Source organism: Chlamydomonas reinhardtii, chromosome 2, assembly GCF_000002595.2.
Source record: "Chlamydomonas reinhardtii strain CC-503 cw92 mt+ chromosome 2, whole genome shotgun sequence".
In the NCBI taxonomy this organism is placed as follows: domain Eukaryota; kingdom Viridiplantae; phylum Chlorophyta; class Chlorophyceae; order Chlamydomonadales; family Chlamydomonadaceae; genus Chlamydomonas; species Chlamydomonas reinhardtii.
This window is the reverse complement of record NC_057005.1, coordinates 7,653,276-7,674,203: the sequence shown is the minus strand read 5'-3', so window position 1 is coordinate 7,674,203 and position 20,928 is coordinate 7,653,276. Positions and strand designations below refer to the sequence as shown.

The 20,928-nt window shown below is 66.9% G+C and overlaps 4 protein-coding genes across 4 annotated transcripts; 2 read left to right on the top strand and 2 right to left on the bottom strand.

Annotated features, from left to right (window-relative positions):
* Positions 1-36: 36 nt before the first annotated feature.
* CHLRE_02g143200v5 (uncharacterized protein) lies at positions 37-10,868 on the bottom strand. Its single transcript, XM_043060218.1, has 22 exons — positions 10,774-10,868; positions 10,192-10,281; positions 9,446-9,882; positions 8,494-8,794; positions 8,242-8,332; positions 7,737-7,873; positions 7,359-7,418; positions 6,904-7,049; positions 6,457-6,721; positions 6,138-6,280; positions 5,769-5,944; positions 5,136-5,329; positions 4,756-4,839; positions 4,346-4,501; positions 4,031-4,093; positions 3,647-3,798; positions 3,107-3,310; positions 2,271-2,421; positions 1,881-2,063; positions 1,496-1,683; positions 1,132-1,284; positions 37-862 (listed from the first exon to the last, which is right to left on the bottom strand). Exons 2-22 carry the CDS (start codon positions 10,246-10,248, stop codon positions 709-711), a joined length of 3,495 nt encoding a protein of 1,164 aa, XP_042927789.1. The 5' UTR covers positions 10,249-10,281; positions 10,774-10,868; the 3' UTR covers positions 37-708.
* A 135-nt stretch (positions 10,869-11,003) lies between these two features.
* CHLRE_02g143250v5 (uncharacterized protein) lies at positions 11,004-15,374 on the top strand. Its single transcript, XM_001694805.2, has 7 exons — positions 11,004-11,278; positions 11,351-11,590; positions 11,887-11,997; positions 12,302-12,418; positions 12,733-12,832; positions 13,862-14,035; positions 14,297-15,374. Exons 1-7 carry the CDS (start codon positions 11,078-11,080, stop codon positions 14,377-14,379), a joined length of 1,026 nt encoding a protein of 341 aa, XP_001694857.2. The 5' UTR covers positions 11,004-11,077; the 3' UTR covers positions 14,380-15,374.
* Positions 15,375-15,428: 54 nt separating this feature from the next.
* CHLRE_02g143300v5 (uncharacterized protein) lies at positions 15,429-18,074 on the top strand. The gene is made up of 5 exons (XM_043060224.1): positions 15,429-15,727; positions 15,897-16,049; positions 16,345-16,504; positions 16,777-16,876; positions 17,270-18,074. Exons 1-5 carry the CDS (start codon positions 15,464-15,466, stop codon positions 17,457-17,459), a joined length of 867 nt encoding a protein of 288 aa, XP_042927788.1. The 5' UTR covers positions 15,429-15,463; the 3' UTR covers positions 17,460-18,074.
* Positions 18,075-18,086: 12 nt separating this feature from the next.
* Positions 18,087-20,758, bottom strand: CHLRE_02g143352v5 (uncharacterized protein). Its single transcript, XM_043060230.1, has 3 exons — positions 20,155-20,758; positions 19,271-20,009; positions 18,087-19,090 (listed from the first exon to the last, which is right to left on the bottom strand). Exons 1-3 carry the CDS (start codon positions 20,440-20,442, stop codon positions 18,954-18,956), a joined length of 1,164 nt encoding a protein of 387 aa, XP_042927787.1. The 5' UTR covers positions 20,443-20,758; the 3' UTR covers positions 18,087-18,953.
* Positions 20,759-20,928: the final 170 nt, after the last annotated feature.

The following is a 20,928-nucleotide window of genomic DNA, read 5'->3' as shown; positions in this document are numbered from 1 at the left end:
CATAAAAGGATGCCTGCACCAGCTAGCTGAATGGTTGAATAATGAGTATCAGGTCATGCGCCCGAACGTACAACCACAGGACCGCGGTGTGACGGAACCATGGGAAACAAGGCAAGTGCACGAAGTACACGATCCCGGCCCTCCAAACCCTGGTTTCCAGTCCTTGCTTCCCTATCGCTGTGTGCAAAGTGCTTGACATGACAACATACGACCATGCGACATACCAGTCTCGGGCCAAAAGGTCACCCACTTGCCCCTTTCCCTGTTTTTACCCTGCTAGTGCCGTGCGGACTGACTGACACGAGACTGTGTTCCCCTCGCTAGCTTCAGACTGCACTTGTATTTGGGCTGTACTGCCTCACATTACGTATGTGCATCCCTGCTCGTATTTCGAACTCTCATCAGGAGCCCGGCCTTAAGCGAGGGCACTGAACACGAGGTTGCCTATGTCCCAGTCAGCACTGGGCCCTGTTTATGCCCCTCGCCTCCTGCCCTGCAGCCTGCACCTCCCGCCTGTCGCCTCGGCTGCGCACCCCACCAGCCCACAGCCTCCTCCTGCACACAGCACCCGGTGTGGATCCCACACCTGACCACCCATCATCACCACTGGCTGCCTAACAACACACCTGCACACCATCCTCCGGCACCGCCACCCGCACCACCTACACCGCCGCCGCCAACACCGCCTACGTCACCCCCACCTCCTGCTCACAGCTTGAGGGCGGCGAAGGCCTCCGCCGCCGCCAGCGCCTCGTCGGCCTTGTCCACGTTGGGGCCCTGGCCCTGCGCGCTGTTGGCCTTGCCGCCGCCCTTGCCGCCCAGAGGCCCCAGCGCAGCAGACACCCACTCGTTGGCCTTGAGCCTGCGCGTGGGGCGGTGGTGGGCCGGGGTCGGCAGGCGAGGGGGTTGGTTGGCAGGTGGTGCGGGTGGCGTGTGGGTGGCGCCCCAGCTGCAAGCTGCGGACAGGCGGGGTGCTTGTGGCCTCTAGCCGCCGACGTCGCTTGCCTCCACAGCAGGCGTCAGGGGCACACACACTGACAACCTCCGCCCCCCGGCTGACCCGAACCCAAAGCCCGCCCCGCCACGTGACCGCTCCGACCCCCCTCCCCCGCTCCGCCTCCACGCACTCACTTGTCGGTGATGGTGTCGGGCACGACCGCGTACGCCAGCGCCTTGCCCTTCTCACCGTCCACACTGACGAAGAGCGAGGACAGCGCGGGGTGCTTGGCGGCGATGGCGGCGCAGGCCTCGCCCGTGGCCTTCTGGTCCAGGCCCACGTCCAGGCTGCGGGGGTTGGGGTGGGAGTGGGGGTGGGGGTGTTACATTCATGATTAGTTAATGGGGTGGGGGTGGGGGTGGGGGGAGCAGCGGCGGGCGGGGGGTCAGCCTTCGGCATGAAGAACGTGACACGTGACAGACCGGCAACGGGACACGTTGGCTACTTAACCCGCGCCCTCAATGTGCTGCGCTCCTCTTCCCTCCCTTAGCCCCTTACCGCGCCACCACGAACGCCTTGCCGGCCGCCGCCGCCGCGTCCGCCGCCGCCACGGCCTTCTCGGTGGCCAGCGCCTTGTTGGCGGCGGCGGCGGCCTTCTGGAACTCCACCACGCGGCGGGCCAGGGCGCCCATCTCGTCGCGCAGGGCGGCCTTGTCGGGCGCGGGGATCACCGCCGCGTCCACGGCCTGGCGCGAGGCAGGAGGAGCACACACAGGGTCAGCCGGGGGAAGCGGGGAGGCGCAAAGGGTGTGGTTGAAGCCCCAGATTGCAATACACATACAAATACCCATGCCAATTACCGCTTTCAGGTACACAGCATCCCGCCCCGCCCCCCGCCTTGCCATACGCCACACGCCATACGCCACACGCCCTCCTGCCGCACCTCCTTGAAGGCCTTGGTGGCCTTCTCCAGCTCGGCGTCCGGCAGCGCCGCCACCGCCGCCAGCTCGGCGCGCAGGCGGGCGGCCTCGGCGATGGCCTTGGCGGCCTCGCCGCGCGTCACTGCCACGATGCGCCGCACCCCCTTGGCGATGCCCTCCTCGCTCAGCAGCGCAAACGCCTCGGCCTGGGGGCGGTGGGCGCGGTGGAGTTGCGCAAGTGGAAGGAGCGAGTGAGTGGACTGGGCAGGGCAGGGCGATTCGCATACCCTGACATCCTGTTTTCGCTCCTGGCGTGCACGCTCCCGTCTCCCGTCCACGCCAAGTCCCGCACCCTCGCCCCCCACCCACCCACGCCCCCTCCCGGCCCCCTCGCCCTACGCATGCCGCCTCACCTCCTGTGTGTTGGCCAGGTGTGTGCCTCCGCAGAACTCGATCGAGTAGGCGGCGTTGGCGTCGGCCTTGGGGTCGGCCAGCAGGTCGGCAACGGAGCGGCCGATGGACACCACACGCACCGGGTCGGGGTACACCTCGCCGAACACGGCGCTGCGGGGCAGAGGGAGGAGGAGGAAGGGGCAGGGAGGGAGGGTTGTGGGGAGGGAGGCAGGCAAGGGACCAGGGAGTGCGGGCGGCTACAGGCACCAGAATGCACGGCCACTGTGAGCAATGCGGCGCAGGGGTGGGTAGCGGACACGGTGGAGGGACGGGTGGATGCGCGGGCGTGTGGGGGCGCCGGCGCACGATTTCCCGCCAAAAATTGCGATCAAATGGAAAGGGATGGGCCAGAAACGCGCATAATGTGACGCAGCTCGCCGAGCTCGCGCGAGATAAGCAAGGCAGATCAAAAGCGTGCAGCTGCATAGAAGATTATATTGCGGCAAGCGAAGAGTGTAACGGTTTTCTTCGCACGGCCGGATGGGACGCATTAAAACCACGTAACCCAGGTACGAAGCCGCGTAACCGGAAGTTACGCGGTAACCCTGTACGAAACTGCGTCGGACCCAACCCATGCAGGCCTTGGCAAATATGAAACCTCGCTCTTCCGTGACAGCCTCACCAATACGACACTCGCAGGAAGCCCGGTCAAGCGGATGCACCTCCTGCCCACGTGTGTGACTGATACCCCCTGACTCGCCCCTCCCCAACCCTTCCCCTCCCCCTCACCGTTTCACCTCCTCCCCGCGCCTTCCCTCCCCATTCCTCCCCTTTCCCCCCACGCCGCCACACCCACCGCAGGCCGTTGATGGACTTGGCCTGCGCCAGCGGCACCTCCGTGCCGAACACGGGCATGGCCGCCGCCACCGCCTCGCGGCAGATCTTCTCCACCGCCGCCAGCTGCGCCGCCTCCACGGGGCCGGCGTTGGAGAAGTCGAAGCGCAGCTTGTCGGGCAGCACGATGGAGCCCTTCTGGTCCACGTGGTCGCCCAGGACGGACCTGAGGGAGGGCGGGGGGTTGTATTCATGATTAGTTCAATAGTGAAGGCGTAGCCAGGTACAGTAGTATAGCAGACGCGTTGTTGGGGACGGGGGGCGAGGGCGGGGAGGAGGCGGCGGTGGGTGGCAGGTGAAGGGGGGCGGCGTGGTAGCTGTACCGGTACTCCATGGCCGCCATGGGGCCACCCCCAGCGTCGGTCCGGAGTGCGCACACACACAGGTGCCGGCATGGAGCTGCAGGCACCCGCCCCCACCCCCGCCCCAGTCCACACCACATCGCCCCCTGCCCAGACACACATGCACGGAGCCCGCCGCGGCGGCCCATCCCGGCACCCACTTGAGCGCGTAGTTGAGCACGTGCGTGAAGGTGTGGTTGGGCTTGATGAGGCCGCGGCGCTCGTAGTCCACCGACACCGTCACCGCCTCGCCCACCGCCACCTGGCCGCCCTCCGCCACCTCGCCCACGTGCAGCACGTAGCCGGCAGCCACCTGCAGGAGGGGGGAGGAGCGAGGAGGAGGAGGGGGGAGGAGGAGGGGTGGATGGAGTCAGATGCTGCTATGTATTGGCGGGTGCAGGTGCAGGCACAGCGCTGAGGCCACCGGTGCGCTCGTGCTGTAGGCACACCACCGCCCGTACCCGTGCCACAGCCGCCACCTGCCGCCCCCTCAGCCCGCCCTGTCACCCCCCCCCCCCCGCCCGCCCCCCCCAGCCGCCGCGCACCTGGCAGTCGCCCACGGCCACGGTGGCGCCGCCCGCAGTGCGGATGGAGCCCAGGTCACCAATCTGTGTCAGGGGGGGCAAGCGGGGGTGTGGTGGGGGTGAGTGTGATATATGGGTGTGGGTTGACTGGGTTCGCACTGTAGGGTTGGTTAGGAGCTCGGGCGAAGTGCTAGGTGAAGAGAACTTGGTTAGGAGCTCGGGTGAAGGACTGAAGTGCTAGGTGAAGGGAACTTGCTGAGGTCACCCTCCTCCCTCCTCCCCTGCTCCCTGCCCCCAGCCCTGCCCCCGCGCCGCCTCCTGCTGCTGCTCGCCCACCTGTCCGCCGCTCTCGGCGTAGAAGGAGGTGGTGTCCAGCACCAGCCCCACCAGCCCGCCCTCCGCCTCCTGGCTGCCGGCCGCGAAGCCACCGGACGTGAGGATGGCCAGCACCTTGGCGGACACGTCGGCGGAGCCGTACTTGGGCGCGTCGTTCTGCCAGTCAGGGGGAGGGGGCGAGATAGGTATAGAGTTTACAGTGGCCCCGGTGTATGTGCCGTGCAGCTTGGCACACACCATTGACGACGCCACACCATGATGAAACCCCCCATGCCGCCCCGTTTCACCCATCCTTCCTTCAAGTCGGCGCTGCCGCCATGCCGCTTTCACGGCACACATGCTCCCACCCCTTCCCTCCCCCGCCCCCCATCCGCCACGCGCCACCCCTCTACCATCCCCCCCTCCCTCACCGTGAGCGGGATGCTGTTGGCCTGCAGCCAGCCGGTGGCCTCCGCCTCGAACTTGAGGCCGCCGCCAGCAGACTTCTTGCCGCCCTGTGGGGAGGCGGAGCAAGGACAGTGCGGGTGCCGCATGCGTCAGTTCATGCGCTGGCCAGGCATTCGTCCACAGCCGCAAACAAGCCCCCACAACACAACTCCTGGCCCCCAACCCATCCCATCCCTCTCCCCATCCCGTTGCTCCCACTTCCCGCCCTGCCCCTTCCTCCCCTTGCTCACTGCCCCACCACTGCCCCATCCCAAACCTCCCCCCCACACACAGACACATCTGATCATGAATGTAAACCCCCCCACCCCACCCCCCCGACACACCCACCCACGCGCCCACCCACCTGGCGCGACTTCTCCCTCGCCTCCGCCATGGCCGCCTCGTAGCCGGCCATGTCCACGGCCATGCCGCGCTCCTCCGCCATGAGCTGCGTCAGGTCCACCGGGAAGCCAAACGTGTCCCACAGCACGAACGCCTCGGGGCCCGGGATCTTGCCGTCGGTGGCGCCCGCAGCCGCCTTCTTGAAGCGCTCAATGCCTGTGAGGGGGGGGGGCGGGTGCGGGTGTTGGGAACGTGAGTGCAAGCGGAGATAAGCGGAGATAGGGAGTCCTGGGGGCCTAGTGGGGTTGCTAGGTGAGGCAGAGTGTCAATGCAACGGTCTGTCTTCTCGTCATGCCCCTCGTTAAGCTACCAGCTCGCCGGCCCGCCCATATGCAGTTGATGCCTTGACTCCCACTCCCCTCATCCGAACCCCTCCCGCCCTCGCCGCGCCCTCGCTCCCTGCTCGTGAACCTGTCCTGACCCACCTCACTACCCGGGGCCCCCTACCCGCCCAGCCCTTCATTAGCTCGGGCTTTCATGGGTGGCTGACTACCCCTGCCCCCCACGCCCCTGCCCCCACGTGTGCCTACCCCCTCCTCCAGCCCCCGCCCTCCTCCAGCCCCCGCCCCCCTCCTCCAGCCCCGCCCCGGCCCACCCTTGATGAGGGTGCGGCTGAACGCCGCCTCCTCCTCGCGCAGCACGCCGAAGATGGTGTCGCGCTGCTTGACCAGCTCGGGGAAGAAGCCGCCGAAGTGCGCCACCACCACGTCCACCAGGCCCGCGAAGAAGCCCTCCTTGGCGCCCAGCTTCTCACGACCGTAGCGCACCGCGCTGGGGGGGGGGGGTAGCGGCGGCGGGCAGGTGGTAAGGTGATAAGGGAGGCGTGAACACGCGCAGCTGTGTTGGGGAGTCCTGCCCCTCCTCCGCCTTTCCCGCGGGCCGCATTGCTGCCGCCCAGCCAGCCACCCCCCAGTCCACCCCACCCGCCTATCCCCCTTCCTCCCCCTCTCCCTCGCGCTCTCACCGGCGCAGGATGCGGCGCAGCACGTAGTCGCGGCCCTCGTTGCCGGGGCGCGCGCCGTCGGCGATGGAGAAGGACAGGGTGCGGATGTGGTCGGCCACCACGCGGTAGGCCATGTCCACGCCGTCGGAGTCGTCCTTGCCGATCTGGGTGGGAAGAGGGAGAGGTGGGAGAAATGGTGGGTTTTCAGAGTTAAGGAACACGCAGGCATGCGAATCGCCTTGTGCACTTTAACATACCCTGGACGTTTCCTCCCTCTCCCCCTCTCCACATCGGTGATATTGTTCCCCACCCCCGCGCCCCGCCTCCCACATGTCCGCACCTTATCGGTGTAGTCGCGGGCGCCGGTGACGGCCTGGATGGCGTCAAAGATGGGCCCGAACAGGTCGGTGGCGTAGTTGCTCATCTTGCCCTGCAGCACCGAGGTGATGCGCTCCAGGCCCATGCCCGTGTCCACGTGCTTGGCGGGCAGCGACTTGAGGCTGCCGTCCGGCTCGCGGTTGAACTGGATGAACACGTTGTTCCAGATCTCCAGCACGTTGGGGTCGTCCGCGTTCACCAGCGCCGCGGCGTCGCGGCCGCCGATGCTGTGAGCGGGAGGAGGAGGAGCAGGTGGGAGGGGCGGCGTGAAGGGTGGCGGGAGGAGGTTGCAGGGTTAAGGAGGAGAAGTAGGGCACCAACTGGGCCTCCCCCCCCGGAAACCAAAGGCTGCTTGCTGCTACCATTACTGCTGCTGCTGCTGCTGCTGCTGCCCGCCTGCCTGCCTCACCGGTCGAAGTGGATCTCGGTGCAGGGGCCGCAGGGGCCCTGGTCGCCCATCTCCCAGAAGTTCTCCTTGTTGCCGTACGGCAGCACGCGGCTCTCGGGCAGGAAGCGCAGCCAGATCTCACGCGCCTCGTCGTCGGCGGGCAGGCCCTGCGAGGCGCCGGGTGTGGTGTGGGTGTGTGCGGGCCGTGGGCGTGGCGTGGGTGCGCGGGGACCGTCACTCGGTTGACACCCGCCGCCATACCACCCCATGCACACGCCACACGCCACTCTGCTCCCGCTTGGAGAGTGGCAGGCGACGAATTCCCTCTCCAAGGAACGTGCAGATCCCCTCAAAGTTGGCCTGTCGCCCAAAGCGTGCACACACACAGCGTCGCACACATGCCCGCACACAGCGCCGCACACACGCCCGCACATAGCGCCCCCCCCGCCCCCCCCCCCCCACACACAGCGCCCCACCATGGCGGGGTCGCCGCGGAAGTAGGTGGCGTACAGGCGCTCAGCCGGCAGCTTGTACACCTGGGAGTGGGGATGACACTCATGATCAGTAATGTGGGGTGAGGCAGCAGGGAGGCGGCAGGGTGAGTGGGAGGGAGGGAGCACAAGAGCGAGGGGCAAGCGTGCGTGCGCAATAAGGAGCAGGGCTTGTGTGCAGGGATAGCGCCCGCACGCGCTCCTTGTGTCCCACGCCTTCCCGTCTTCCTTCTCCCCACAGGCCCAGACCCCGCTGCTCCCCCCCTTTCCCCCGCCCCGCCCCTCCCCGCCTTCCACCGGTTTCATGTGGTTTGCTCACTCCGTCTTCCGTGACGGCTACCGCCTGCCCCCCCCCCCGCCCACCTTGGTGAGCAGCTCCCAGGCCCAGCTGATGGCCTCCTCCTTGAAGTAGTCGCCGAAGGACCAGTTGCCCAGCATCTCGAAGAAGGTGTGGTGGTACACGTCCTTGCCCACGTCGTCCAGGTCGTTGTGCTTGCCGCCTGCACAGGGGAGGCAGGGGGGAGGGGGAGGGCAGGGAGGAGGGGGAGGGGAGGAGGGGTTTGAAGATGGGAGTTCCAGGGGCGTAGCAGGAACGACTCCAGCGGGCGATGGGAGGCAGACGTGTGTGCGTGCACACGTGCACGTGTGTGAGCTAGCACACCCTGGCAATCCAATAGTAAGGAAGGCACGTCAAACCTCCTCCCCTGTCCATTCATCGGCACCCCCGGCAGCTCACTCGCACCCAGCAACTCTCCGAACGGTCGCAGCCACGAAAGACCCACCCCACACCAACGCCACACACCGCACCCCGTACACCCCGCCACACCGCGCCCCGCAAACTCCACCCCCGCCCCCGGCCCCGCCTCACCCGCGCGGATGCACTTCTGGCTGTTGCAGGCGCGCTTCATCTTGCCCATGTCCGAGTTGGGGTCCACCGTGCCCAGGAACACGGGCTTGAACTGCGAGGGGGTGGGGGTAAAGAGAGAGGAAGGGAGGGGTGAGAGGCGCAGTCGCACGCGTGAGCTGGCAGGGAGGGAACAACATGGGGAAGCTATACGGGGCCGGAACCGTCACCCACACCACCACCCATTCCACCACCACCACCACGGCCCAGGCCCACCTGGTTCATGCCGGCGTTGGTGAACAGCAGTGTGGGGTCGTTGTGCGGCACCACGGAGGAGGAGGCCCAGTAGGTGTGGCCCTTGGTCTCGAAGAACTCGTTGAAGGCGGCGCGGGTGCGCGAGCCCGACCAGGGCTGGGTCAGCACCGCGGCGAAGGGCTCCAGGGGGGAGGCGGCGGCGGGCGCCGTCAGCGCGGCGGCGGGCGGCGCCACGGGCGTGCCGTGCAGCGCGGCCTGCACCGCGGGGCTGGCGAAGACGGCGGCCAGGAAGGCCGAGGTCTTGGGGAACTCGCCGCGCAGCCTGGGGGCGAGGGAGGGATTGGGGGGAATTGAAGAGGGTCAGAAGTTAGGCGATGGCAGCGGAGTGGGTGGGAACGCAGCAGCCGGTGGGCGCACGGGAGGAGGGTGCAGCGGTGCTTTGGTGCCGCTGGCGGCAGCGCTGTGCGCCATCACATGCTGGGCTGCTGGGCTGGTGGCCTTGCCGGAGGGCCGGCGCCCAGTACGGCATGCACGCAGGCAGGCGCTCCCCGAGCGGCCTGCAGGTGCTACCGTGCACCACGGCAAGGCCCGTGCCCGAGGCCATGCTTTTCCCCCCTTGCCACTCAAACGGGTTAAGCCTTCCGCCACCCCGCTGCCGGCTCTGATCCTGTCCCGCCAAGCGCCGCGTCTCAAACCCTCCTCCTGATCAATTTTAAGCCCGTACGCACCCCATCCCCATCCGCCCACCTATCCTCTCTTTTGATCCGCTTCACCCTTTCCCCGCCTCTAGTCCTCCGCCTCCAGTACCCCGTCTCCTCCCCACCTTTTCATCAACGCCATGCACCGCGGCCCCAAGTGCCATGACCACCCTCCCACCCTCCTCGCCCTACCCCTTCCTCGCTCTCCCCCTCCCTCCTCCCCCTCCCGCTCCCCCCCCTCCCGCCCCCCATCCCCCCAACCCCACTTCGCTCACTTGTCGTCAAACACGGTGAGGTAGAAGGGGAACAGCGAGAACGCCACCGCCGCGTCCGCGCCCGCGCCCGCGCCCAGCGTGGCGAAGCCGCTGCCCGCCAGCGCCGCCTCCAGGGCCGCCAGGTGGGTCCGCAGGCCGCCCAGCGCCGCGCCCGCCTGCCCGGCCTCCACCGGCGCCAGGCCCAGCAACCCGTCCACCCAGCCGTGCAGGAAGCAGTCGCAGCCGGCGGCCCACTCCGCCCACTTGGCGGCGGCGGCGCTGGCGCCCAGCAGCGCCTTCAGCGAGGGGCCGGCGGCGGTGAGGCCGGCGCCGGCGGGGGTGACCAGCAGGGGGAAGGCGCCGTCGGGGGCCAGGCGCAGGTAGTTGGGCGTGGCGTTGGTGAGGCCCTCGGTGAAGGGCGCCACGTCCAGCTCCACGCCGGCAACAGCCGCAACAGCCTGGGGGCAGGGACGTTGTGGCGTGGGTGGTGTGGCGGGTGTGGGGTGGGTGTGGTGGCGTGCAGGTGGGTGGCGGGAAGGTGGGGAGAGGTGCGGGTGACATGTGTAGAGCCATTCGGAGGCTGCAACCTCGTCCCAGTAGATGGAATGGTTGGGTCGAAACACCTTTTCCCACGCCTGAGGTGCTGGTGCCTCTCATGCTACGGTTTGTGGTGCTGATGGTGGCTCACACTAATGTAAGCGTGTCCTGCCTCGGCCCCTTCCACGACACCCGCGTGCTCACCTCCGTGCACATCCAAACACACGCACCTGCAGCCGCAGCGCCTTCACGCCCACGCCATAGAGACGCGGCTTAGTGTCCGACATTGTAGTTGACTTTGTGTCGCCAAACACAATCTCCTGTCAGGAGAGACAGAGGGGCGAGGGGGCGGACAATTAGGACTTGCCGGGCCGGGCGCGGTGGCCTGTCCCACGCGGGATGGTAGGGGTGGCGGAAGCTGGGCGCAACACGGGCGCAAGCAGCCTCCCCGACTGCTTCCAAGCGCTGGCCCCGCGGAGCCTCCTGCTCCAAACCATAAAGAATTTCCCGTCAATGACACCGGCGCCGGTGCCCCACATGCGCTCCCGCTAGAGCGCGTAGGAAATGTGGTGTGTGCAGCAGGCCTCCACCAACGTGAGAGGCGCGCCCAGCACGCCTCGGGCGAATCCAGGCGCGCCCAAATCCGATCTAGCGACATCGAGTCAACAGTGCGCTCATGACTGCTCCGCAGGCAGAGCGACTGGCGTTGTTTTGGGTGGCGAATGGGCCAATTGTGCGCTGCCAGCCCGGCCCCAAGCTACCTCCCTGTCAATTTTTTATGTTGAGCAAAGAGAGGATCACGCGTGTCGCACCTGATTCCGCTAAAAGGTCAGGAGTGTTGTGATCGCCGCCGACTAGGTTCTTAAGTCCCCTAGTTCCCGAGTGTTGCACACAGCAAAGCTGTGCGTGTGAGAAGAAAGCATATGCGCTCTCACGACTCGTCTTGCGTCGCGGCCGACCGCATGGGGCACGCGATTGTGCACTCGGGAAAACCCAAACACGCCTCCCTTCCCCCGGCCGCTTATTTCTCACCCCCAGCGTTGTATTCCGCAAAGACCAAAAATGTTGAAGACGGCTGGCAGCGCTCTTTTCTCTTCCGCGCAGGCGGCTGCGTCGATGACTAGGGGCTTTGCTTCCAAGTCATTCGAGGCAACCCTCTTCCCTGGCGACGGCATTGGTCCGGAGATTGCGGCGTCTGTGCGTGAGATCTTTGCTGCTGCTCGCATCCCCGTCGTCTGGGATGAGCAGCACATCGGCAAGACTCCCGACCCCCGGACGAACTCGATGGTCACGCGGGAGAACCTGGACTCTGTGCTGGTGAGCCCGCTGATTGTTTCGACATGACCAGTGTCATATGTGAAGACAATTGCAACTGAATTGCGCTCGCAGAAGCACAAGATTGGACTTAAGGGTCCGATGGCGACGCCAATCGGCAAGGGCTTCCGGTCGCTGAACCTTACGCTCCGCAAGGAGCTGGACCTTTACGCCAATGTGCGTCCTTGCTTCAACATTCCGGGCTACAAGACCCGCTACGACGGCATTAACCTGGTCACCGTCCGTGAGAACACTGAGGGCGAGTACTCGGGTCTGGAGCACGAGGTGGTGCCCGGCGTCGTCGAGTCGCTGAAGGTGCGCGCATGTCGATTCGGCGGGATGTGGTACTCGACATAACTCGGCGGTTCCCACGGCCGACTGTTTGACGGAGAATTCCGATGGTAATCCACACGTGCTTTAACAGAACGGTGGCGCTGCAAGCTGGGGCGTCAGCGTTGTCTCATAGTACAAGTGGTGACGCTCTCAATGGGGCGGAATGTATAGGGTCGCGCGGTTATCTGGTTGTCAGCCATGGCGCAACACCCGCGCGCCTGCCACCACAGCTCTCACCCCGCCGCACGTTGCCACCATCATCGCCACCACGCCCACAGATCATCACCCGCAAGGCCAGCTCGCGCATTGCCGAGTTTGCGTTTGCGTACGCACGCGAGAACGGCCGCAGCAAGGTGACGGCGGTGCACAAGGCCAACATTATGAAGAAGGTGCGCGGCTCGGTGTCGGGGCAGGCAGCTGACAGGCAGGCGGGGCAGGCAGGCGTTGTGGAGGCTGTTTGGCGAACAGGAAAAGGCCATCAGGTATCAGCAGTCGCCATAAGAGAGGCTCGCACGTGAGCCGGCAAGACGCATACCTGCCGCACAACTGTCAAGGTTGTCGCCAAGGCCGCGCACGCACTAGTTCTGGTTCCCTTGTTAACCACATACACACACATGACGTGTTCCCACATCCACACACACACACACACACACACACACACACACACACACACACACACACACACACACACAGGCTGACGGCCTGTTCCTGGAGTGCTGCCGCGAGGTGTCGGCCAAGTACGGCGACATCACGTACGAGGAGGTCATTGTGGACAACGCCTGCATGCAGCTCGTCAGCAACCCGCTGCAGGTGCGGCGGGGCGGCGGGGGAGGGCGGGGGGGCTGGTGGGGTGGGGGCGGGGGGGGGGGGCCTGGCGCGGCCTGGGGTGGACAGGTGATGGGTACTGCTCCAGCTGGGCGGTGGGGATGGGGGTTGCTGGCGCGGCGGGGGGCGGCGGGGTGGAGGGGGTGGCGCAGGGCAGCGGAACAGCACGGGCCGCGATGTATGGACTGATCGAATGCTGCGCGTGCACCTACACGCCTGCGTAGTGCCCTGTTCCCACTGCCCTAACCTAGCAACCCCACCCGCACCCCTGCTCACCCCCTCTCACATCCACCCCCCAGTTCGACGTGCTGGTGATGCCCAACCTGTACGGCGACATCATCTCGGACCTGTGCGCCGGCCTGGTGGGCGGCCTGGGCGTCACCCCCTCCATGAACATCGGTGGGTGGGGATGTGGAGTGGGTGTGGCGGGGTTGTGCGGTGGATTGGTGTAGGTGGCTGATGGGTGTAGGTGGCTGGTGGGTGTAGGTGGCTGGTGGGTGTAGGTGGCTGGTGGGCGGGTGGGTGTTGTGCCGGGGCACTGGACTTGCGGGTGCACTCGGCAGGGCGCCAGGGTAAGATGGACAGGGTGAGCCCACCAGGAAGGAAGTGCGGGTGGGCGGGAGGCAGCCGGGCCCCAGCAGAACGCATGGCGGCGGGCGGTGGTGGCAGGGCGCGGGTGGCGCGTCGGCCAGGCGGCCAGGCCTACTGGGTCTCGGGCTACCGGTGGTACAGGGCGCCGCACGCCGAAGGACAGCCAGGAGACCCTGCTGCTGTGAGGGTCCGGGTCCGAGCCTGATGCGGAGGTGGCCGCGGCAGCGGCTCGGCGGCGGAACCGGGGGCGACAGCGGCCGGCTGGGGCCGGGGCAGCAGCTGGGGTCCGGGCACTCAGCGGCATAGGAGAGCCCCCAGGTCGGCGAGAGGCGGATGAGCAGCGGCAGCGGTGGCCACATATCAACGGCCTCAGGGACGCAGGTCGGGCGGCAGGCTTGCGGCACAGCAGCAGCGGCAGGCAGATGGGAGAGGGTGGGGTGTGCGCCGCAATGCGCGTGCTGTGCGCGGCGGTTGGGGGCTGGGGACGGGCAGGCAGGAGGCGGGTTGTTTGGCGCGACTTGCAGCCGCGCCTCTGGTTCGCACCGCAGTCTGGGGGGCGGCCAAGGCGCGCAACAGTACGTCCGGCCGCCGCCGGCGGGGACGCAGCAGCCTCCTCCTGGCGCCAGCCGCAGCGCAGTCGCAGCACAGCCCCTGGCGCCCGGCGCCGCTCTCTTCCGTACAGCGGTCTTCAGCAGCTGCTGCCCAAACAGCAGCACGGCGCACGCACATCCCAGACCGCTGAGTCCAGATGTGTACATGCGCGCATGCGCTTGCAGACCGGTGGTAAACGCAACTGTACACTCTCACGCCCACGCACTCGCACCCACCGACCCACAGGCACGAACGGCCTGGCCCTGGCTGAGGCGGTGCACGGCACTGCGCCGGACATTGCGGGCAAGAACAAGGCCAACCCCACTGCGCTGCTGCTGTCCAGCGCCATGATGCTGAGGCACCTGGGGCGGCGGCAGGAGGGAGACAACATCCAGAACGCAGTGCTGGGCGTCATCGCGGGTGAGGGGGGCGGCGGGCGGGGGTGGCAGGCCGGGGGCGGGAGGGGCAGGAGGACAGGCGTGTGGGGGCCAGCATTGTGAAGAGGCACGGTACCGGTGAGGGCCAGGGGTTGCAGCTGAAGACGGCAGGGGTTTAGGTTGCCTGCTGAGTGGTGCGGGCACTGCGCGAGGCCGCAAATGGCGTGAGCTCACACCCCTGAGCGCTCCGGCACCTAGCCTCACTTGCTCCCACCGAACCCCGCCCACCCGCCCACTTGCACAGAGGGCAAGTACCGCACCGCGGACCTGGGCGGCAACGCCACCACCTCCGACTTCACCAAGGCCGTCATCGACAAGCTGGAGTAAACGCAACCAGGCCAGGGGATGGATGGATGGATGGATGGATTGATGGATGGGGCGCTCGCAGCAGCAGCAGCAGCTGAGGCTTGGCTCGGACCTACCCAGATGCGGTTCAGGACGCAGCTGGTGCCGGTGGCTGAGGGCCTGGCGCTGAAGTGGTGTGCGCGGAGTGGCGCAACGCGTCAGAGGGGCGGTGGCCGCGGGTCCGTATGGCGGCGTGTCGCCTGGCGACTGCCCGGCGGCCGCCTCCAGCGCCTGGTCGCGGGCGAGCGCTCTTGCAATGGAGCAGTTGGCGACTCAGGCCTGACTGGACTGGACCTGGAGAAGAGCGTAGGGCTGACATATCTTAACATGGGGAGGCGTGTGCGGCGAGTGACGCGTCGCATGCGCCGTGTGGGGTGGGTGCATGAAGGGGCGCCGGGCTTGCGGGCTTGAGACCAACCTAGACGGACGGTGTGGTCCAGGACTCAAATGACGACACTCGAGGGGGGAGACCGGCTGTGCTGAGTGGCCGCAGCTCCACCACCGCGTGCGAGGGCTGTCCGTTGCACGGCCCGACAGGCGGTCGGCTTGGCAACTTTGGGGGGGGGGCAGGTGCGTCGTATGCGGGTTTGGACTCTGTGTGGAGGGCTGGCGAGGAGGCCCGTGGCCCATCTGACACGTGTGTGTGTTGGGGCCTCGGCACTGCGGAGGCGACCAGTAACAGGTCAGCCGCCCTTTCCATGACGTAAGGCATGATGGGGGTCGATGTGCGCGGTAGCGTGCGGCGAGTAGGGACGTGAAGAATGGTGAGTGGGTAGAGGAGGCAGTGCGGAGTGAACGCGGACGAAGGGCGCGCACAGTCCTGTAAATTCTGTAGTTCCTGCGGGCCTGGCAGGCTTATTCGCCCCGTACGGGCAGGGGAGAAGCCATCGAGTCTCCGGAATGCACGATGGTGAGCTCTGAGCAGCTTTGGCCTCCGCCTCCGGTGCTGTGCACAATCCGTAATGACGTGGCACTCCCGTTTCGGCCTTTGCTCTCTTGCCCCAGCACTCACTCCACTTCCTTCACTTCAACTACTAGCAACGGCACCACTACTGCAACAGTCAGCATGCTCGGCCACGCCTGCACAACGCCACGCGCTGTCGCCGGGCGCCGGCAGATCGGCGCGCCCGCCGGCCCCTTGCTGCGGCATGCAGCGGCCAGCCCCCCGGCCAGCACAGCGCTCTGCAGCCCTGGCTGCCGCTGCCGCTGCGGCCGCCACGGCCACGGCCTCAGCCGCCTGCTGCAGCCGCAGCTGCAGCCGCCCACAACCGCGGCGCGGCGGCGGGCGGTGAGGGCGGCTTCTGACCCGCGGGATGCCGGCGCCGGCTATGTGAGTTGTGGGTCAAGAAGACGAGGGGGAAGGCCAGGGCAGCTTGCCTGAAGGCTGCTGCAGGGGACGTTGCTGTCGTTGCACTCGGCTCTCGGTCAGTGCGCGCCATACCGCATGCGCGTCTCATCCCACCCCCACCCTCATCCCTCACCACCAACTCCACCACCAGGGTCATCCGGACGTGCCGGACGAGTGGCAGGACGAGTGGATGAGTGGCACGCGCGAGGACGGCGGCGGTGTGGGCCGCGGCGCCAGCGGCTCAGCGGCGGCCGGTGCCGGTGCCGGTGCCGGTGCAGGTGCCGGCCGGAGCGCGCTCCGCTATGTGCGTACGGGGTAACAGGGGGGTGGGGTGGGGACCAGCCATAAGGTGGGCAATCCGCAACGGCGACCACCACAAAGCAGAGCAAAGGCCTGATGCCCATCTACTAGCTCAGCAACACGCGTGGCGGCTGGGTTGCCAGGTTAGTGGGCAGGCCTTTGCTCAAGTGTTGGCGAGTAGCAGAATTTGCCGACTGATGCCGCAGCCGGCGGGACTTGGACACCTGCCCGCCACCCCTCGTGCTCGCATTCCTCGCACTTCGATGGCTGCCACATGTCACTTGTCACCGACCCCGCAGGCCGCGGGAGAGCAGGTGCCGGAGGCCTGGACGGACGAGTGGCAGAGCGGCAACCCCGCCATTGAGGAGCGCGACCCCACCACCCCTACCAGTGGCGGCGGCGGCAGCGGCGGCAGCCGCAGCGGCAGTGTCGCCGCCGACACAGAGCAGGAGATTCCAGGTGAGGCGGGGCGGCGTGTCGGCGACTCGGCGTACTTCGGGCGCTATGTCCGTGTCCGTGTGGGGTGCGCTGTCCCTTGTGTAAGTAAGCAAAAGTAGGGGCGAGACAAGGAGATGGACCCCAGCCGCCGAACATTGCGGATTGCGAGCTCAACTCGGTCGTCGCGCTGCTGGCGCGGGGCAGTCTCGCGGCCCCGTGCCCCAGTAGTACTGCACCTGCGTGTGTGGTGTAAGTGTGTGGCCGCCCAACGCCCAACGCCCACCCACCCGCAGACGCCAACGTTCCGGGCCTGGGCGCCGAGGACTTTGGCGGCTCCGGCTCCGGCTCCGGCTCTGTTCCCACTGCGGCCCAGGGCACCGCCGCCGAGTCCAGGTGCGCGCACGCAGGCCTTGACGACGTGGTCGTGTACGATAGCTGGGGCGGGGGCGGGATCAGGGCGCCGTGGGGTGTGCGTGTGTGCGTGTGCATGTGTGGGTGCGCATGACTCGCTGCCTGCACCTCTGTCCCTCGTCATGGTTGCCCTGATTGACATCCGCTCCAGCTCTCCCATCCTCCCCTGACACACGCAACCTCGGCACCCCAAACCGCCTTCACCACCCCTCGCTACGCACACACGCGGTCGGCCCTTACCCTTGTGATTTCCCAACACACGCGCACGCATACTCATGCGCCCATTGTTGTGTACGTAACGCACACACACGTGCGCGTAATGTTCTCCTTGATTGTGCTCTTTAACACACGTGCGCGCGGCGGCTCGCTCTGCAGCGGTGTGGACCTGGGCCGCCTGCGCGGCTCGCTGGCGGGCGGGCTGGGCGCGCGGGAGGCTGGCCCCATGGCGGCCAGTGGCCAGGCGGCGGCCGGCACACAGCAGCCGCAGCAGCCGAGGGGCGGCGAGCGGGAGGACGAGGACGAGCCGTACAGCTCCCACCGCCGCCGTGGCAACTGGATGACCTGAGCTGGCGAAGTAGCGACAGGCTTTGCTGAGAGGCAGGCCGTGGGCCGAGGGGCGGTGCGCTGCGGGTGAGGGAGATGGCGAGGCGTGTGCGCGCCTGCGTTGATAGGCAGCACAGTGTAGGGTGGGCGGGCCTACGCCTCGGTTGCGGCTGTTGCGGACGTAAGGCACATGAGGGTCATAGTATATACGGTAGCAGATGTCGCAAATATTCTGCATAGCTTGGTGTCCAGCGTACGAGACTGCCGCGGTAATCAGCATACCTATGGCGCGTTGCTTCCCGAACGGTAATGTCGCATTCAGACAGCACATGTGCGGTGCGGAACACCCACTTGGGCACGCCACACTAGTGCACAAGCAACTTGTATGGGCAGCGGACTGGGGGGGCCACCTGCAGCAAAGCTGTGTCTGGGGGGGGGGGTGTCAGGTGCTGTAGGAGTGTAGGGTGTGACGGGGGCACCGCAATGATGGCTATATCGCAACAACCCGCGTGGCTGGGGATAATGCCAAGGCTGGACGTGCATGGTAGTTGATGCGAGTTAGGCACCTGTGGGAGCGGGTAGTTGCGCGTGCGGTTGGCTGGGAAGCTGCGAATGGGGGCTGCCGTCAACGGTGTGATGCGCCGCGCACTCCTGAGAATTGACCCTCATTCGTTGCGCCTCTTCCTTCCTGCGCATCTGACACAAAATGGCCCGTGTGGCCGCCTGCGAATTCCACGCACGCATGCACAGCAGCGGTTTGTGCCCCGCCACTAGTAGGCCCCATTTCAGTGGTCCACGAATGTCCTCATGCCCACCCTCGTCAAGCCAGGCCCGGGTAACACCCTAAATTGCAAGCCACACATTCGGCGATTGAGGGTAACACTGCAGTCAGCAGCTTGACTGCGGTCTCGATTGGCCACGCTGGGCCCCACTGCAATGCTGGCAGTACGCCGGTTGTGACGCTCGAGCGCAACACCGCATGCACACGTGGCGCCTCCCAACAGCTAACTCCCCCAGACCCCCCCCCCCACCGAGAGAATCCAACAGAATCCGCCAGCTTAAATCCTCCGCATCGTCATCCCCACCGCCGCCTCCATGCTCCTACTACGCAAAATAGCGCCCTACCCGTGAGCCGGCCGCCAAGTATCTCTTCTATCTCGTGTCAGATTGTTTGCGCGCGCCTGTCGAACAGCAGGTCAAATGGCTACCTTGCATGAAGGCTCCGCCCCCCTAACCACCACGCAAGGAGTCATCTGTTCTTATGTAGCCTGCGGCGGCGCCACCTTTGCCGTGTCACCGCGCTTCAGGTGTGCCATCGCGGCTATGTCAAAGTCTTGTCATTGTCAAGGCCGAGCCGCTGCACGCATCCGTTCCTGACGGATGGCTGCGACTGTACAGCCGGGTACAGCCGCCCCCACTCCGCCACGCCATCACACCGCCGTCACACCGCACTGTGACGCTTCCCATTCTGCCCATGCTTATGCCCATGCCCGTCCCCCACTCGTGGCCTGCCGCCTCACCAGCGCCCCGCCAGCAGGTAGCAGCCGCCGCCCGCCAGCAGCCGCCCCAGTCCCTCGAACAGAGCTCCAGCGGCGGCGGGCCGGACAGACCCGCCAGCCTGCCGCACACCTGGGTGCCGGGCGCCAGGCGGCACTGCGCGCGGCCGCGAGCGCGAGTGCACGAGATGACGCGGTGCGGGCGGAGCACCGAGACCGGTCATGGACGGCGGGATGCAAACCCCGGTCCCTAACCCTGTCCTTCCACAGCGGGCAGGACGCCCGGACAGGCGAGCATACGCATACGGCATGCACGTGCAGACCTGCTTCCTCGCACCTGCTTGGAATGCCGAAACAACCGTGGCCGCGTGACGCGCCATGCAGGCCGCAGGGCCCCGCGTCGCGGCCGCCACAGTCGAACGCGCGAAAGGCCATTTCACCCCACAGCCGCGTGGCGGTGCGGCAGGTGAGCTGCTCTCCGCAGAACAGGCCGCACGGCAGCATGGACAGCCGCAGCAGCGGCGCCGCCAGCGGGCTGCAGCGGGAGGCGCAGCCGGAGGCGCTGGCGGAAGGTGCCACACCAGCTGCAAGGCTTCGCAGCAGTTGGCGGCGGCGGTGGCGGCACTGGAGGCGCTGCCAGTGGAGGAGTTGGCGCGGCCCGAGGACGACGGCACCGCGGGGTCACTGACGCTGGCGGCGGCTGCGCTTGACTCGCGGCTCTGCCTGCCATACGCCGGCCCGGCCGCCGCCGCGGCAGCGGCGGCCCCGCTGCGGTAACCGCCGTCGCGTCGGCGGCAGCCGCCGCCGAGGCGGACACGGCGGCCCTGGCGGCTGGGGCCGCGGCCCTGGCGGCGGCGCTGGTTCCTGGCGGCCCGCCGCGCGGCGAGGGCGGCGGCAGGAAGCCCAAAGCACGAGGCGGGGCCTGCCACCGAGGCGGAGCCGATGGGGGCGGGCGCGCCGCAGTAGGGCGAGACGACCATGGCCCGGTACAGGTGAGTCAGGTCGGGATGGCGGCGGCACACGGGCGAGGACACCACCACCTGGATGGGCGGCACCGCGTTTAAGGACAATACGACCTGTGTGTGGGGCGGGGCGGCGGGAGAGGGGATGTTTACATTAGTCCCGAGGTCAGAGTAACAAGGAAGAGACACATGGCGGGAGGGCATGTGGAGCCGTCGTGAAGGCCGTGGTGCTTAGTCGGTGTGAGTCAGGTCCTGTGGCAACGGCGGCGCCTGTGATGCCGGTAGCAGCGGCAGCGGCGGCCACAGCGCGCGGCACTGAGGGCACGGCGCGGGACGTGCTTTTGCCGGAGGCGCCCGACGCGGCGTCCCGTCCCGCGCCGTTGGTGCTGGCGCTGGCGCTGCTGCTGCTGCTGCTGCGCTCCCGCCCCCGGGCTGACGTCTCGACCTTGCCCACCGGCTTCTGTGGCGGCGGCTTGTCCGCCAGCCCCGCGGTCGGCCCACTGCCACTACTGCTGGGCTTGCCTGCAGCCGCGGGCGCAGATTGCATTGGTTACAAGAGGGCGCAGTGGCTCTCACCCTTGTCTGCTGCAAGATAGAGCTTGCTCCAATCTGCAGCCGTGTACCGTAGTGGTACAAAGGTTTCGGCGTTCAAAGTTCGGGGGTGGCTGCCGAAGTTGAGCGCCGAAACAATTACAATTTATTTTTAACAAAATATCGCCGAAAATTAATATCATCGGAACAATTTCGCCCGCGTGGCGCGCGCGCGCGCGCGCGCAAGGGAGGGGGTGGAGGGGTTTGGCACGCCACGCACGACCTTATCTTAAGCTTATCTAGTCGCTCTGCTGCAGAGAACCGATATTTTCTATATACTAGTTGTATGTAAAGTAGCGCAATCGACCAAGAATGTAAAAATGAGCAAACAAACTGCCATCAGGGCCTTCATGCCTGTGCTGCCGAAGGACCACGACCCAAACGAGCGTGCTGGAGATGAATTAGTGCTTGCTGGGTGAGTTGCTGGGGGTTTCATAGCGCG